Raw genomic sequence first — 19,114 nt, 5'->3', positions numbered from 1 at the left:
TTATTTGATGCAGAAGTATATTATCGCAAATTTCACAAAAATTCTTTCAATCAACTGTGTTTACTTGGAAATGATTTTATATTAGTATAGGATGAAGAAAAAATAGATTTCATTCATACTCACTGTGGTAGTGTTGCTGGCAGGGAACGTCTAATAATTGAATGGACTTGTCTGTAAACATCCAGCTTAGACATGCATCGGCAGGAAGTGTGATTGGCAAAACTGATTGTTACTGGTTTGGGGCCTTGAGAGAGAGGCACTGTAATTTCAAACAACTACAAAGAAGGGACAAAAGAAGAAAAATTATATAGATGCTATAAAGCATTTTTATGGTACATGTTGGAGTCCAAAAAGAGTGAGATTAACTCTTCATGATTAGGTAGTGCTGCATAATGTATGCAGGATGCTAAAGTTTTTTATGATTACAATATAAAAACTGTTTTGTGTCTAATAAGTATCCTTTATCAGAATAGTAAACAGTCCATATGCTTAACTCATGTCACTATTATAAAGCATATTAGAATTTTGATAACCAACTAATGACTACAGAGCAGAGATGTGACAGACCAACATGTTCAAGGAAAAAAGGATTGTTTCAGAGTCCTAGATTATTCCAGGGGTTTAAAAAAATGGCACTGATATAAATATCTTTGTGATGTAAGAGCAAAGCTATTGGTCACACAACCTAGAAATGTTTGGTTAAGTCCTATTTTACGTAAATTGAATACACAGACATAAAATACATAGATGTAAAACTGACTTTCATTCCAAATTAAACTTCAGCCTCAAAGTAGTTTTACATTTATCTGAGATATCTTATGAATTTATTATGTTTAAAAGAAAAATAAATACATTTATTAGTAAAGGATCGTTTCTGCTATTTTGATGAAGGCATTATGAAAATACAAGTGTAAAATAGGGTAGGACATTATACATGATGGTGGATTAGAGTCTTAACATTTCGTTTAAAACCTCATTCTGAATGCCTTATTAGTGGAGAACTTCAGCTCTTCCTCTTCCTTCCACAAAAACAATGTTTTAAGTTGAATATACAAATAAATTAGTGATTAAGTAAAACTAAGAGGATTTAAATTCCAAAGATCCTTAAAATCTAACTTATGATCAGTAATAATGGTGAAAGTGAAATCCTGACCATTACTGCTTGATAAGATCAGCTCATAGTAATTAACTTGTAGTTAAACCATGTGTTGTCCGGTACCTTTACAGACATTTGTGTAGTGCTAAAAAAGATACCACACCCCGAGCCTTGCAATTCCACCCTTTGCTGTAATTTCATGCCAACAGTGGAAGATCATCGCAGGTACTTAGGGAACAGAATTAGTTGCCCTTTCTGTCCATGCCTAAGGGAGATTCATCGAAATGAATTTTGAAGAATGAAATATAGAAATATCTAAATTATAAATGCACATTTTCTTCACTTGAAATGTATTTCTTATATATTCACGTAAAACTGCAGCTACTTTCTTAGCATAAGTGCCTTAGGAGGAATGGGCACAAGACTCACATCCAGACAGGGCGCCTTTATTAGCAACCCCACTTATAAGTTATGTGAACTTGGAAAGGTCATTTAACTTCTCGAAGCTGTATATTTCTTTAACAACCAGTAAATTCAGGGTGACATTTGACCCATTAATTAATTCATGGCACTGTTTTAAAAATTATGTAAGCTAACGTATATGATTGTGATATGTATTTTGATTGCTGTGTAGATGTGAGTTATTAATATTTGCATATATTCTCAAGATTCTAGATGTTTTCCAGAATACTTTCTATTCTATGTTGATAATCTCAACATATGGCCTCAATGTATCCCAGTATTATTATTTTGACCCGTTTCTTCTCTAAAAAGACATTCGTTTATGCAGTTTGGATGAAAGCCTTTTATTAGGAAAAAATGTCACACTGGCAGAAATCTTTTGCACGATGTATAACTATTTTAAGAGAGAGAATTCTGTACTATCTATATACACTACAGTTTTTCTACTTCTTATGACATCTCTCGACCCTACATTAAGAACCAGCATTCTAGAAGAAATATAAAGTGGTTTAGAATTGCTTATTTAATTTTCATATTTATATATTTATAAATTACTTAATTAAACTCTGTCATAGTGGAAATGATAGAAAGATGTACAGGTCAGCTCAGAAAAACCTAAGAATTTATGTTTAACTGGCAATTAGACATATGTACTTAGAGCTTAGGAGAGCCCCTTAAAGGCCAGTGGTATTAAAGTTGGAACTAAATTCTTGGGCATTGATGAGAATACTTGGTGAGATCATTCTGAATGAAGACAGAACACACCTAATAATAGAAACCTGGGCAACAGGAACATATAAGGGGTGAAAAAAGGCACATGAACCAGTAAATATGTTTGGGAAGAAGTCTGATCCTACATGGAGAACCAGGAGGGGAACTGTTAAGCCAAGGGAAGCAAAAGAAAGAGGGGAGAGCTTTAAGAAGGTGGGTGTGGTCACAGGGTCAAAGGTCTTCAAGTGCGATAAGGACTGAGTGGCGATAACTGGGTACCAGAGCGCGTCTGAGGGCTGGAGCAGGTGGGAATGAAGAAACAAGAAGGGTGGCCTCATGTGATTGGAGAGAAAGGGATCAGATGGGTCAGGCCATGAGGGCATTTCTGCTTACAGAATGCGTGTAATAACCACTGCGAGATCTGGCATCGTCTCAAGTGACACAAGGCAGAACAGGGCCTGATAGCGAGGGATGAGGGACTATGAGATAACAGCTATTGTAGAAGAGTGAATGATGCTTCCCCACCCCCAGACCTCAGCCGCATCCTTCCTACTTTCAATGACTGCTGCCATTCCGGGTTCCACCCTGGCATGATTTCCAAAGGGGAAAGAGACCACAGTGAGTGTTACCAGTGATCGTGGACAGATCTCGGCCATTCCTGGGTGGACAATGTCCACAATCAGGACCTGCCCCAAAGCACCAGGTATGTATTCAGGAACTAGGGCTTTGAAGAATGTTCTAGTGAGACGGAGATCAGTAAAATGCACATTAAGAGGCATCTTCCTGGTAAAATAAGCCTGGTGCTATACTTCCAAAGGGTGGAAGGGATTTGTGTTGGTGAATACAGTGACTAAAAGGATAAAGGGACAGGTAAAGAGGCACTGGAAAAACAAATCACTGTTCAGAGAACTGTTTTTTTCCTGTAAGTTGAAGATTTTTCATAGGCATTAAAACTGTGGTGCAGTTTGAGAGAAAAATTATTTCCAATTAAGGAAAATAAATATTTAATTATTGATGTCATAGAAATGTCTCTTGTTTGAGTCCAAGTAGGCAATTGGCCAGCTCAATTCAGTTAATTTGCTCCAAAGGAAGAAACAGGCTGAAGATTAAAGTAAAAACCCTTTTCTTCTCTTTGAAACATACCTTCCACCTCCAAATTTTTTTTTTTTTTTTTTTTGCGGTACGCGGGCCTCTCACTGCTGTGGCCTCTCCCGCTGCAGAGCACAGGCTCCGGACACACAGGCCCAGCGGCCATGGCTCACGGGCCCAGCCGCTCCGCGGCACGCGGGCTCCGCCCAGACCGGGGCACGAACCCGCGTCCCCTGCATCGGCAGGCGGACTCCCAACCACCGCGCCACCAGGGAAGCCCCACCTCCAAATTTTGACTTGAGATTTTCAGGCAGTTTCCTTAACTTTCTAATTGACTGTGTCAGTGTGGAAAACATTTAAGGGTCCAGAGGAAGATGCTTTTGACCAATATTAAAGGGAAAAAAATTTTTGATAATTGAGTTTTATTCATCTGTTGACTTCAGAAGAATTAGAAACATCTACTGAGATGTGCTGTATGTGTGGACAGTAAGACGCAATTGGGCCAGTGCCAGCTGCTGTCACACATTAAAGGAGCTGCTCTCATTCCCCACCTCCTTTCTGCACTAGCTTTAAATGTGAGTATTGATTGACTGTTTTTTTCATTTAAAATGATTAAATACAGTTTCTACTCCTTTTCAATAAGTATAATAAATTCCATTTTCTTTTTTACAGACCAATTTGTGAATTTTATATTGCTATATTTAATCCCTATGTTACTAAGAATGTCCATAGCCCTTTTTCCTAATTAGATAGTATGTGCTCAGAAAATGTAAACTTTTTTTGAGCTGAAAAATATTAATAATTAGAATCACATTATAAACTCACGTTTCCCTAAATAAATAAACTTTTCAAATAACTGGCAACTTCCCTTTTCTACTAGAGATATAAGAATAACCAAGATCTTAGTCTTAAAAAGAGACAGACATTAATTAGAGTCCTGCATCTGTGCTAATTCTGTGATCTGGAAAAATTATCTAACTTCTCTTAGCCGCTGTTTCATGATTTATGAAATAGGGATAATAATGGTGGTGATTTCATGGCAGTGTTGTTGGGATGATTCTTTTTCCTCTTTAAAACTGAGTTGAGTCTTCATTAGAGGAATTACAATTTTTTAACTTACTTAAAATCTTTCTTTGTTCAGTTTTCAATAACTATTTATTGAGAACCTATAAGTCATCAGTCATCTCAAGCCAACAGTCATCTCAAGAAAACAGTCATCAATCAATGACTCTTGTCCCTAGTTTTAGTTAAGCAAAACTAACAATGAGAGCAAATTAGGAAAAAAAAAAATCTCTGTGTTTGTATGATGATACTAGGTTAGAATTTTAAACACAGCAAATAGTTTACCACAAATGCTGTTGGTAAGCAAGAACCTGCAGTTTAACCCCCTTATGAAATCTGTGCTTGTCATTTATATAAAGACCGAAACCAACACAGTGACTATAATTTTCTCTCAAAAGAGTTAAGGCCTATCCAAACACATCAGTCTTTGAAACAATAAATAGATTCTTTATATTTTAATGCAGTAAAAAATCCTTATACTCTTGTCAGATTGTTTTGTTCTTTAATGTGTGCACAATAGTACTTTCTATTTTAAATTTAAACTCATAGAGTGCAAAATTTATGTACTATGTTCAGCTTTAGCTAATAATTCTATGTATATACGAGCACCTAGTAAATACTAATGGATATATTTAGTATCATCATCCATCATTAATGGATGATGATAATTATAACTTGATATTTTGCACATGATGATTTTCCTAAAATAGTTTTATACCATAAAGTGAATTGTTCTTGAACAATAGATGGTATTAGCTTGTATATAATTAAGCATCTAAATAATAATAAAATTCACTATGGAGACTGATGCTATACTATCAGCATATGCCTATTAAAAGAGTTGCTGGTTTTGGAGAAGATCAAAAGAATTTACATAAAGATGGCATTTAAACAAAGATGGAAATTGAAAAAAAATTTTGATTGTGTATTCAGTAAAAACTGTGATAAACAAGAGGAAATGACAAACATTTCCAACAGACAGGTCCCCATTTGCTATCTACTGGAATTCTTTAATAAGAATATTTAACAGTCCATTCCCACCAACAAGAATGAACTTCAAATAAAGCCACATTTTGAAACAATAGGTTGTTTACACCAGCATAGCAACAGTTGTAAAGCAACAATTCCTATTTCTACTTCTCTTGCAGGCTATGCAAGAAAAAGGTGTAGAACTTCCTTTTTGAGAAGATCCTGGATTACAGTTTAGTACCAAATTCTAGAGAATGTTTGAGTGGATAAAAATATGACACAAAAAGTGCCTTCCTTTACAACATCTTTTTACCTCAAAATATGACCAGTTTCTCTCCAGAGAATAATATTTCACTACCATATGTAATTTAAATATTCCAACCCTGAGTCCATTCATTAAGTGTAGACACATCTGTAGCCCCTGGCGAGCATGGCTAATAACTGCAAAGTCAGACAGAAAAACTGCACAATATTTAAAGAAATAATCCCTAAACATGGGAAAAGATGAAAATTGAGGGTTTATTTTAACCTTTCAACTGAGTATATGAACCACATGGCCAGCTATCAAGGGTCTATGGAACTTAAATTGGGTCTGGGAAGACAGCAGGTCCTAACAGATTTACATCTGGTATTGAATTCATTTTACATGTTTTTATAAATAAGATGTACATACAGTGCTACAATTAAAATAAAAACCCCAATTCAGGAGTTTCAGAAAAATTGAATAAAACTTGTGGACAGGATCAGTACATTTAGTTGGAAAAAAATGGTATGTTTAACAGATACATTAACTTCTGATAACGGGTATTGGTATTGAGTTCTTTTCCCACATCTGGATAAAACCTGATTTCCAACAACCGTGCTTGCCAAATATTACTTAGCTAAAGATTCAGAACAAATCGCATTCCACTTGTTAAATACATATGAATGTAATAAAGTAATCCTTCAGACTGCTAGTGTTCTGTTTAATTAAGGGAAGAACTATCCCTGTCGGCAGTGCAAAATAATACTTCTGAGTTTCATCCCAGAGTTGCACATTTTACTTAGGTTTAAATGAATTTTGCAGTAAAAGACAATTTTAGGAAACACTTGAACTCCAATATAATCTGGCATGCTTTTGCTAGTCTATATGCTCATACTATTTCTTTATAAGATAACACAAACATAGAATGGCTATTTCTAAGACAGCAACACAGAATTTTAAATAATGTGGTTCATGTACATCAGAATGAGGAAAGGATGTTTAGGGCCCAGACTGAGCTGCTTCTTCAGCTGATACTAACGAACACACACAGTTTCTCCAGTTCTAACTCCAAGATGTCCAAGGAAAGCCCATAGATTTAGCAGTTATTTTTTCATTCCTATCTTCAGTGACACTATTCAACAAGAATACCAACATTTAGATAACTTTTTGTCCATATGTTTGGCTCAAAAGCAGATGACTTTCTTCTGCTCCTACTTTGGCCATCAAATAATTTATGTTCTGCAAAATCCACTTTCTACTTTTGGGTTATGTGTCTTAAACATACAATTTTTCATGAGAAAATACACTTAAAGCATATGTTTAGGAAAGAGGTCGAGAAGACATCCGATCAGTGTAACTTTTCAAAGTCACTTAGCTGTTAGTTGGGAAGGACTTCGGAGCAGTTGCTATGGATTAGCTCACTCTGGAATGCTCAGTGCATGTGGTTTTACTTTCCAACTCACGGCTGGCTTCCTCACACACGCTGATAACCTGTCCTTCATGGAACCCCATCAAATTTTTCTATGAAGTTTCTACTAAAAACTTGGGTTTTACATTACTTAAGGTACATTGTCCTTACAGTTTATGTGATTCTAACTGGTGACTTGTTGCCAAAAGATGTGTCTGGAATTCCTGTAACAAAACACTTTTTTTTTTCTCCTTCAGAAAGTATCGGTAAGAAACTTCCTTTTATGTTTGAAAGCAATCATCACATGCTCCCATTTATACTATATTGAAAATATAAAAAAACAGATAAACTCAGGAAAAGAGTGTTACCTGAGTGCAAGCTTCTACAAGCTGCAAAATTAGTAAAACGGTCAGAGACAAATGAAAACAGTGCCGCCAGGAGTTTCATGTCTTGTTCTCCTTGGTTTGTAAACCTCCTTGATAAACACTACTTAGTAGGTGCTTCACCACATTTGCTTAATTGAATTTAAATTCAAATTATCCCTTTTACCTTAAAAAATAAATCTGCATGGATTCTTTGGGTGGGAGAAGGGCATGATATTACAAAATCAAAGGGAGAAATGGGCGGGACATCAACGACTGAATATTGGCTTTCCCTGGGTATTAGCTTCCAATCTCTCTCCTGATACAAGAGTTCTCTCAGCAGTAACGACCACATAGAGGCTTCAAACCACATTCATCGATATGAGGCTTCCTCCCAAATCTACAGCTGAAGATCCAATCACTGCTGTAGAATTCTAGAATTCTATGCCCACTCTTCCTCTGGTATCTCCACCTAAATATCACTCAGATGCTTCAAAACCAGCCTATTCAGAACTCTGCCTTTGACTCCAAATCTGCTCCCTTTGATTTAAGTATTTATTTAGTGCCCAGTGTTCACTACGTGCCAGCTACCGCGCTATTAGGCCCCATGGTAATAACCAAACACAGCCTTTGCTTTCATGAGGTTTAGAGCCTGGGGAGTAAAATAATCTGACAGACAGATAAGGTAATGACGCTATATTGTACAGGTAATAAAGGGTGCTATCGGAGCACAGGACAGGATGCTGTGAAGGCGACATTTATGTCTAGGCCTAAGGATGTGTAGAAATCAGCTCGATAAGTGGGGACATGGTGGTGATGTGTAAGGAGGTTTCAAACCCAGGATGCAGTACCGGAATGACTTGGAGGTAAGAGATTTTGACATAATTTAAAGAGTAAAGGAATTTGGGTATTTGTGGAAAGCGGTTTTTACAGGAAAGAGCAGAGACAATTGAAGCTGAAGATTTAAGTAGCAGCCAGATCACGGAGGGCCCAGGAAACCATGTTAAAGGATTTAACCTAAAGAAGACCCTAACGAGGAGCGCCATTCAAAATATTTCACAACTTAGAAGGTTGCTATCAACCGACCGAAGAGATGCTGGCCTGAGCAACCCAATCAGAAAAGACCAGCTTATCGATACCCTTGCTGCATGCTGGCTCAGTCCCAATAGGCAGTGTTACAGGAGAGTTTTGAGCAGCATCTGATTTCTCATTTAGAAAAGAAAAAACTCACTGCTTATATATAATGTGGCAAAGGGATTGGAGGCAAGTAGGAAGGAGGTATGACATCAGTTAGTGGGCTGGTCCACGTGTCATGCCCCAGGTGGTTGACGGATGCAGCCCAGATCAGAGTGGAGTCAGCAGAACGAAGACACAGATGGGTTCTAGAGACGTTTGGAAGGTAGAGATAACAGGAATTATTGACTGGACTTCTGGTGAAAGCAAGAATAATCAGATTGACCAACTAAAAGAACGGCATCATTTACTAAGACAGAGAACGCTGGAGAAAGAAAAAGATTCATTGACTTTTTTGTTTATTTGTGAGGGTGGGTGGAGGTGGGAGACAGGCCGTAACTCCAGCGTGACACAGGCTGACTCTGACCTGTCTGGGGGAAGCCGAATCACGAGGCTGAGTTGGTTGTGCAGAAACCACGAGAGAGGTCTGAGCTGGAGATAAAGATTTGGGAGTAATCACAGGAAGGGCAGAAAGAGAAGGTGAGGAAAGAGGGTGTGTAGAGTCAGAGGAGGGTGTCCGGAGCGGAACTCGGAAGCCTAAGTACTTCCTTCCCAACTGACTTCAAACTTTTAACTCCCAAAATTCTGCACATCTTTAAAAACTTGAAATGCTAAAATGAAAGCTACTCCATTGTTATACATTTTAAAGCCACTGCTATGCAGATCAGAATTTATAAGAATTGTGATTATCGCAAGTATCAAGTCTATCGAAAAAATCCAAACAAAATGTGAAAACATAAACCAACAAGAAACCAGACAGACTTCAAAAATGGCATGGGCAAATCCCGATTTTTTTTTTCATATGAGCAGATAATTGGGAGGAAGCAGGTAAAATGAATCATAGCAACATCATAAATGTATTGTAAAAGTAATCCTAAATTCTATGAAGCTTGGAGGTAAAAGATTAAATACAGCCCAAGCACCATAATAATAAACAATATTGTCTAGGACACATGTCATACTGCTGAACTGAATTATTTTAAAATATACACAATTAAAGGTATTCAAAAAAATTTATTTTAATTCCAAAATCCCTCATGTTTATTTTCTCTAACTTTGAAAAAGATAGTGTTTTCTTTTCAAGAGACTCAGAAGGCTGCCATGCCTTTGATAGAGTTTGGCTTGAATATAAAAACAGCATCATTTTTTAAAATCTTAATATCTTTTAAAAATGAATATTACTTTCTGCAGAATACGCTACTAGCATAAGCATTTCTATTTGACCTTTAAAACGTGGCTTGGATGCCACTCTGTAAAGAGAGTTCACGAAGCATCCATTACTCTTTCGGTGATGGTCTACCATGGAAAGCACCAACTACTGGGACGTTAACTGTGTTCCCCAGAGACAAGACAAGCAAGTGTGAGCGGGACTAAGGCCCTCTGAAGGCCGCAGGGATGAAGGCGCCCGGGTGCAGGGCTCGCACAGAGCCCGGCCTACCGCCTTGCTGAGGTAGCTGGTGCTGGTGTTCGTGCACCGCTGGCCCTCGCTGTTGCAGCAGCCACCGCATCTGTAGACGGACACGCACGGAGGCTTGAAGAAGGTGTTTGTCGCTGCTCCAAACTCCTTCCCCACATCCACGCACACCTCCCGCGGCACGCACTGGGTCTTCCTCCACTCAGTGTCGATACCTGTCGGGTCACAGGGAAGGCCGTGAGTCGCACAGAAGCCACCAAGGCGGAGACACCCACAGCAGTTGGAAGCTACTCACATTTGATTTCAGAGTGAAGAGTTAAGTACAATGCATAACTTTAGAGGCATAACTTTAGAGGAATCGTTGATGGGATCCTACATCACCCCATGAATTGGAATAGAATATAATCTTTAACAGAGCAGCTAAAGGTATTCTCTAAAAGAAAAAACACCTAACATCTAGACGCTTTCTCAAAATGACAACAGAATATTGATTCTATGGCCCTTATGTTTGGTTTTCTTAAGAAAATGAACATTTAATATACAGATGTTTATAAAACCTGCAGAGAGACACTCGTGCTCATTTGCTATCATACGTAGCTTTTTTGACGTCTCAGAGCAAACATAAACGTGTTTGCTTTTTTAAACTGAGATGTAAATGAGATGGGGCTTTGGTTTTGGATTCAGTTCAAAACTCATTTTCAGGCAGGTCATCTGGCACCCTCAGTAGTGTCCTAGTGATAGGTACTTGAAGTGAGAGGGTATTTTCCAGCAACTGGGACGTGCATCCTGAACTTAAGCTTTTTCAGGAAAGTCAAAATCTCCTAGTCCTTTCATGCTCCCTCTTGGAATTCTGTTCCCAGTGAGTCAGTGCTTTACCTATAACACTGCTGATGCTTTAAAGACTGCATTAAAAATGACGTACTTCTTAAATGTTCTAGTTTATTTTCCCCCATTTCCCCTAACATAAAGTTTCTGGGAAAAAAAGATATAAACTACTGGTTATTAAACCATAAAATCATTTTGCTTGTTTGCTTTTGTTCTCAAAATAATTTGCAATCTCAAACCTTTACAGCAGTTAACATCCAACAACAGGAAGGAGTTAACGTTTTAAAAGTGTCTACCTATTTATGCTATGGCATTTTGTGCAACGTCATAATTTTTTGTGGCTGTAGCTTTACCAAAGTCCAGCTCTCAAGCAAGTTCCCTATGAAGCAACACAGAAACAAGTAGCAGTTGATAAGGTGATTTTGGATGATTTAGAAATTAAACGTTTCTATATCCAAAGCTAAATAAAATTTATGCGCAATTATTTTTATGATGCAGAATGTTTAAGTGATTAAACTGGTATAGTGTGTACAATTTATCTGTATGTTTTAAAATTTTTTCTGATGGGACATCACCTCAATTAAAAAAAAAATTACAGTGTGTTGATATGCACGCACCTCCCTGTCTTTATTTTTCAAGAAATCATCTTAACCACTCACAGTGAAATCATAAAATTCTGTAGTTTGAAAATAATTCTTTATTTTCTGTTGTTTTATTTACTTTCGGCCCTAAATTCAGTGGTATTACAAATGCTGAAATTAAAGGACCAGAGGGACAATTTTCACTGGGTTGATATGTGAAGCTTACTATATATTTTCTTTCCCATACTTACTTTTTAAGATGTCTGCATTGTAGTGTGCTGCGGCAAATTTTAGAGTCCCTTCTGTTCTCGTATTGGCGTTGGCCTGTTCTTTACTGTGTTGCCAGCCACCTTTCCTTAACTGACACTTGTACATTTTCCAGGATTCAGGGTAGAGCAGAGTCATGAGTTCGTCTACACTGGACACCGACCGCAGCTGCTCCTCCAGCTCTCTGCCTGCATAAGCCTGTCAAAGCAGCATGCAAGATCGGTTACTTGTCAGATTAAGAGATGTGGAAACAGATGCACTAGAAAACCTTTAGCCTTGCTTATATCTATCTATCTATCTACCTATACAAATAAATATATATATATACATATGTAATATATACATTAGAAAACCTTTAGGCTTGTTATCTATGTATAAATATATATGTATATATATTTATATATGTTATATATGCTAAATTTCTATTAAAATATTATTAATTTTCCCCAAATTAACTATTATTGGTAAAATTACATTCATCTTTAATTTGAATCAATACCACAATTAAAATGAAATTAAACACCACAATTGAATGTAAAATACATACTTAGTTTTTTTTTTTGTTTTTTTGTTTATTTTTTGCAGTATGCGGGCCTCTCACTGTTGTGGCCTCTCCCGCTGCGGAGCACAGGCTCCGGACGCGCAGGCGCAGCGGCCATGGCTCACGGGCCTAGCCGCTCTGCGGCATGTGGGATCTTCCCGGACCAGGGCACGAACCCACGTTCCCTGCATCAGCAGGCGGATTCCCAGCCACTGCGCCACCAGGGAAGCCCCATACTTTATTTATAAAATGATGATACAGATATGTAACTCAGACATAAAAAAAAGGTTCATAATATAATCTATGAAAAAGGAGAATATACAACTTATATACAGTATACCTATAACATAATGTTCATACATGCAGTACAATCTTTTCACAGAACAATATATCTGGACAGATTGCATACATGTGTGTATATATTCTCAAGAGTAAAAGCTATGCAGCAAAAAAATTATCTTCTCCAAATTGCAAGATTAAGGTAATTATTAAGTCTTTATATATTTCTATATTTTAAATAATGAACATACATAAAATTTTATTATCAAAATAAAAATTTAAAAGTAATCATCTCTAAGCATATGGAGAGGCTATAATATTAGCTCTCATTTCAGCCTTTCATTTAGTTTACTCTTCTTATATCTGCATAGAACATGCCTTTGATAAATCATTTGATGTAAAACAACCACTGGCAAAAGCAGAAGCTATCACAGACAAAATGGTATAAAAATAGCTTAACATTGTACAGTTGATTCACTTATTCCCATTAGACTTATCATATTTTTGTGGAAGAAAAACAAGCTGTAGTATCAGAAGATCCAGATATTCATCTTGGCTACAGACCTTATTTTAATTGAGTAACATTAAATTTCATTTCTCTGAACCTCATTTTACTCTGTAAATGGCAATAATGATATCTTCCTCATAGAGTGTTTGTGATGATTCAAACAGACATTTGATATGGAAGTATATTATACATGTTGTAGTCAGGGGTGGGATTACTTTTAACATCTTTGGGGAGCAAAAGCACAGTACAGAGACTGTTTTTTTAGATAAACTGAGTCTTGAACTGTAACTGTGAGTACTGTACCAGTTCTGGCTCAGAATTTATTTAGATCCGCCTTCTGCGTTTCTGTTTTAAATGAACAGCAACTTAAAAATTGAGCTTTGTCAGCACTATCATCCTGTTCTGTGAATCCAGGGAAGATCAAAATTTTGAGGATAGATACCATCAGCTAACCATGGCACATTCACATTTATAGCCTATTTTGAAGAAGCTGAAGAGGTCCCAGTAACCTAGAATGAGTTCTGAACCAGGAACACACCAAACTCCAGGAAAAAGTTCTACAAAGTCAGATTCTTTGTCAATACTTTCTTGGGTCTTTATGTTCACCAATGTTTTCCAGAATGTTGAGGTCATTTTCTTGAATATTAATATATTCCTTTTATTTTCCAAAGGGATTTGGTGTGTCTTAAAATAAAAAGTGTCTTATAATTGGATATTCAACTGTAATCAAAAGCCTAAAATAATCTAAGAATGAATCTAATTTTGCATTCTGTCTTGGAGTGATCAATTAGGAGGTTACAGTAACTACTCCTATGTAACTTCAGCAAGTATACATTTGCAAACAGTAACCTAAGTGTACATGCACTGGAAGATCTGGAGATGCTACAGAAGTCAAAGCTGAGAGTGCAACGTTGAAGGCAGGGAGCTATATACAACCAGGCATAAACCCCTTCCGTGGTGATTCACACACCTAAAACATTCCCTTCTTACTCTGCCAGGAGAAGGATGAAGTAAGATCTCTGATTCTAGAAGCTACATGATGAGAAAGAGCTTTGGGATTTCACCCACACTCTGCAATTCTCTCTGGTTATGAAGAATCGTAACATGAAGTGAACACTTGAGGTGACCTTGAAAGCAGCCTCTGATCACTATATTCTACGCACATGGCGTGTAAAAACTAGTTTTCCTCTTGCCGCTCTGTGTTGACTAGGGGTTGTTCAGGTGTAGGGAGAAAGCAAAAGTGCACGTAGGTTGCCCTTCCTCCAAGACCTGAGATAATGCAGAGAGTCAATGAGAGGTGGGAAACCATAGCATTCATCTAGCATTAATGTTAGCAATGGTCCTGGATTTGTCAATGAGTGGAAATTAGCTGTTAAAAAACCTACAAATCCAATGTCAACAGTCCCTTTGAACAACAATCTTAAGTTAATCGCTATGCTGTATATAAATCTGGCAGTCACTTAATAATTTTATGAAGTTGAAAATGGGAGAATGCACATTATTAAATTATGGAAAATTTCCTTTCACCTAAAAGCATATACTCATCAAATATTCATAATCAGAATTGAAAGAATGGGCAAGAGTCCATCAAAGAAAGGTTGGATCATACTACTATATTTTCAGGAAGTGACCGAAAGGGTCATAGGTAAATCTGGTTAGTTGTCTAATACATCTATATCGGTGGAAGAGGGAGAAAAATTACTTACTATTCAAACTGGAAAAGAAGGGATGTTTGTACTTATCTTAAACTGTCCATATGCCATTTAAAAAAGTCTGGCTCAAGTAATATTTTATATTTGAAGGAAATGTACATTTTCATGGACAGCTTCATAAGATAAGGCAAAGGGAAGATGACTTGATTAAATTACCAGTTTAATAAGATAAGAAATTTACTAAAAGCTTGAAAAGGAAATATTTGTCATATTAGTCATCACATACATCATCTCTTTGTCCTAAGAAAACAAAATATCAGTAGGGACCAAACTATTATAAGGCAGTTATCAAGACGAATAGCTTTACACTACCATTGGGTTTTCTTCCTTTCTTCTTTGAAAATAGGGTCTAATCCAATCATCAGAATAAGTGGTTACTGAAGTTATTTATTCTGCCCCTAAAATAGCAAAGGAAATTGCTTATTCACTCCTTATTTAAGAATGGCAGTTGTAAGACCGATGAACTTGTGGGTCATTCTGTTTCCTTCAGCTAACCAGCCATTCTGGGCAAATTTATAAATTGTAAATGTATGTTCTAATTATTTAAACCTTTTTAAAGCAAAATTTGGGCTAGGTGGCATAATGGAGAGGGGTTGGATTTGAGAAATCTTCCAATACATAGTTATAAAACTCACTTTTAAAATCATCCTTTGGTAGAAAATAACAAATAACTCTGGAAAATCAAATGGTATCCTTCAAAGGAACAGGAATCTGTAAATGTTTTACATAACCTTAGCATATCATTTTACCCAGGGTTTCAGTGAAGGTATCAGAAGGATTCTTTCACCCACAGGTCACCCATCATGCAGGTCTACACCAACCTGATGTGGCACAGATAGGTAACTCTGGAAGCAGGTATGTACATTTTAGTTTAATATTGGAAGTTTTTAATTGGAAGTTTTAAGTTTTAATTTAATTTTTGCCTAATCCTCTGACATTTTTATTGTAAGTATTGAAAATAATGCCATAATAAAGAATGGGCTCTTTAAAATCCATTATTGAGAGCATAAGTTATTTATTTAAAAAAAATAAAAGTTACTTTTTTGGTTTACCAAATACATGAATTAAATAAAAAGTCAAATTTTATTTCATCAAAATCTAAGTTAAATAGACTCCTAGAAAATATTTTAAATATTTGTTTTCGATTACGTTATTTTTGAGACAACTTTCTAATGTCAACATAGACAATCTGTCATGTCTGCATAATCAACACAATGGACAAGATATTCTATACACACTGATTCCTTGCACTGAACACTGAAAATCACTTGCTTGTGTCTTATTCTTGAATGGAATTGACTTTTTTTCCTTGTAGAATGGCAAAAGTCTCAAAAATATTAATTCCATCCTTTTTCCAGATATGATTACAAAAGTAGTACCAGGTAGGTGAAGCCATAAATAGTGAATGCATTTACTGACTACTAAAGAAATGCTAAAAAACTATAACTTATTATTCAAATATTCATATATACATACTGTAGAGCAGTAGCTCTCAACCAGGAATGATCTTCCCTCCCCCAGGGTCATTTGGCAAAGTCTGCAGATGTTTTTGGTTTCAGAGGTATGGTGGTGATGCTACTGGTATTAGCAAGTACAGGCCAAGAAGGCTGCTCAATGTTCTAGAATGGACAGGACAGTCTCCCCCCAAAAAAGAAATACTCAGGCAAATGTGTCAAGAGTGCTGCTGTCAGAAAGAGAAAGACAAATACCGTATGCTAACACATATATATGGAATTTAAGAAAAAAAAATGTCATGAAGAACCTAGGGGTAAAACAGGAATAAAGACACAGACCTACTTGAGAATGGACTTGAGGATATGGGGAGGGGGAAGGGTAAGCTGTGACAAAGTGAAAAAGAGGCATGGGCACATATACAGTACCAAACGTAAGGTAGATAGATAGTGGGAAGCAGCCGCATAGCACAGGGAGATCAGCTCGGTGCTTTGTGACCGCCTGGAGGGGTGGGATGGGGAGGGTGGGAGGGAGGGAGACACAGGAGGGAAGGGATGTGGGAACAGATGTATATGTATGACTGATTCGCTTTGTTATAAAGCAGAAACTAATAAAAAAATTTTTTTAAAAAAGAGTGCTGCTGTTGGGAAACCCTGCAGCCGAGTAAAAGTGGACTTTGTCATTTATTAGCCTCTTAGGAACACACCAGAAGGTTGGAAATTTGCATGAATTTCACCTTGTAAAATCCCTAGAGACATCAGAAGGAGTGAGTGAATGGGTCTAAAACACCACCAGCAGATAGACTTAATAAATGTAACATTCTTAGGGATGTTTACTTATTGGCCAGGATGCCAGTATTTTCCTTTTTACATAGACATTTCTTAACAGCTTTCCTTTGTTTTCCAACAAGAAGAGAATGCAGCAGTTTAGACACAGTCTTCCTAGGTACATAATAAATTCAAAATGTTTCATGATTGTTTTCCTTTGATTGCTTATATTTTTTTTCTGCTGAAGATTTAACTAATTTCAAAACAAGTTTTACATATTTTTTCAAAGATGCTTATTCAGAAAACTATTCTGAAATTTTAAAAATGTAATGGGTTATTATTTCTTTTTAGTAAAATTTCTTCTTTGGTATTTTAAGACTAATTTATGTTAATGCTATTTAATATGACTATGAAACTAATATTAACAATGCTTCTTTAAAAAAACCTTTAATTAATGAATCGCAAGGACATAGTTTGAGGGATTTTCACAAATTGAATGAACCCTTGTGACTGTACTCAGATCTACTTACAGAGCACTGACCACATTCTAGAAACGTTCTTTGTTCTTCTCAGTTACAACTTTCCACCAAGTGTTACCAGTTTGTTACATGTCTACCTTTCTGCTTTTTACCAACATAATTGGTGTTTAGTCTTTCACAAATTTTACATAAATGATATCCTACAGCATATAATATTTTGTGTTGGGTCCTTTTTCCCAGTCTCACGTTTGTGAATTCCTCCTTGTATAAAGCAGTTGATGTCACTGCCGTCTTGTTTTCCATTGTATGAACGTATGCGATTTATCTCTCGTCTATACCTACTTGTCTTTTGATGGACAAAGTATGCATTTTGGGGGCTTCATAACTAGAAACGGAATTGACAGTTCAGGAGGTATGCATTTATAAATATGGCCAAACCATTTTCGAAAGTGATTGCACCAACTGACAGTTTATACTTCTGAGGGCTGCTCCCTGGCTCCATGCCCTTGCCCACAACTAGCAGTTTTTAAACTTTAGTCACTCTCATATGTATGGGATACTAACTCATTGTGGTTTTAATGAGTAATGCCTGGAGGACTGATGACACTGACATCAAAATATCTACAAACAATAAATGCTGGAGAGGGTGTGGAGAAAAGGGAACACTCTTGCACTGCTGGTGGGAATGTGAATTGGTACAGCCACTATGAATTTCCTCTCCAAACGCATTTCCTCCCGGGTTTTTCCCAGTTCATTAAAACTTACTAACCTAAAAAAAAAAAAAAAAAAAAAAACTTTACTAACCTATTGCTCATTCAAGAGTCTGGGAATTAACACTTATTATCTCTTTCCCTTACTCCTAAATATAATGGATCAGCCAGTGCTAATAATCTTACCTCTAAAATAGAGCAATTTTTCTCCATGTCCTTTGCTGACCTCCTAGTTTACACCACCAATATCTCTCGCCTGATATTAATAATACCCCAAGCCTCTGGTTTTCCACTTATAAATGTAGATATTAAAATGTATCGTGCAAAGCTCCTGTGTATGTAAATAAGACAGTATTTGGAAAGGTAAAGCACATAGGAAGAAGGCTGGTACACTAAGAAGTCACTTGTCCCTAATAAGATGTTTAAAATAAATACCAAAGGGAAAATTTTATGATTTTACAACTTTTACTGAATGACTACTCTGTGCCAAAGACTCTTCTAGGCATGCTAGTTATAACCAAGATTTCTCCTTTCATTGAGTTTACCTGCTAGAAATGATATATAATTTTTTGAGGGCTGAGAATATTAATTATAAGATCCTCAAACTTGTTTTTTTCCAAAGAATTTGCTAATTTTAAGGCATACCTGTTTTGTATATTGCAATTAATTCCAGATTAAATTTTTTCTTCCTTATGTGCTTCTATGTCTAAAAGATTCCAGATTATTTACCAAAGTGTTGGTGGGGGGCAGAATTTGTTGCTATGAAACAATGTTGAGTAAAGCAAAGTTGACTTATTTAACCAGAAGTACTGTGTCTGAAAACACAAAAATTTCATTTTGCATTTTTACTAACCTTTGAGCTGTTAAATTTCTCTTTACAATTAAAACCCATTCAAGGATTTTTTTCAAAACAACAAAAGCATAAATTCTAAGCATGCTTTTA

The 19,114-nt window shown here is 36.5% G+C and overlaps 1 protein-coding gene across 1 annotated transcript in view; it reads right to left on the bottom strand.

The window, feature by feature from the left end:
• The window catches only part of VEGFC (vascular endothelial growth factor C), a 78,722-nt gene that overhangs the window by 18,966 nt on the left and 40,642 nt on the right, over positions 1–19,114 (bottom strand). Inside the window, exons 2-4 of the mRNA XM_060086018.1 lie at positions 11,708–11,921; positions 10,075–10,265; positions 124–275 (exon numbers count right to left, since the gene is read on the bottom strand). Coding sequence (XP_059942001.1) covers positions 124–275; positions 10,075–10,265; positions 11,708–11,921 — 557 coding nt within the window. The remainder of the gene's footprint in view (positions 1–123; positions 276–10,074; positions 10,266–11,707; positions 11,922–19,114) is intronic.

The sequence above is a fragment of the Mesoplodon densirostris genome, chromosome 20 (assembly GCF_025265405.1).
Source record: "Mesoplodon densirostris isolate mMesDen1 chromosome 20, mMesDen1 primary haplotype, whole genome shotgun sequence".
Taxonomy (NCBI): Eukaryota; Metazoa; Chordata; class Mammalia; order Artiodactyla; family Ziphiidae; genus Mesoplodon; species Mesoplodon densirostris.
Note: the sequence above shows the minus strand (reverse complement) of the source record. Positions and strands in the feature narration are given on the sequence as shown.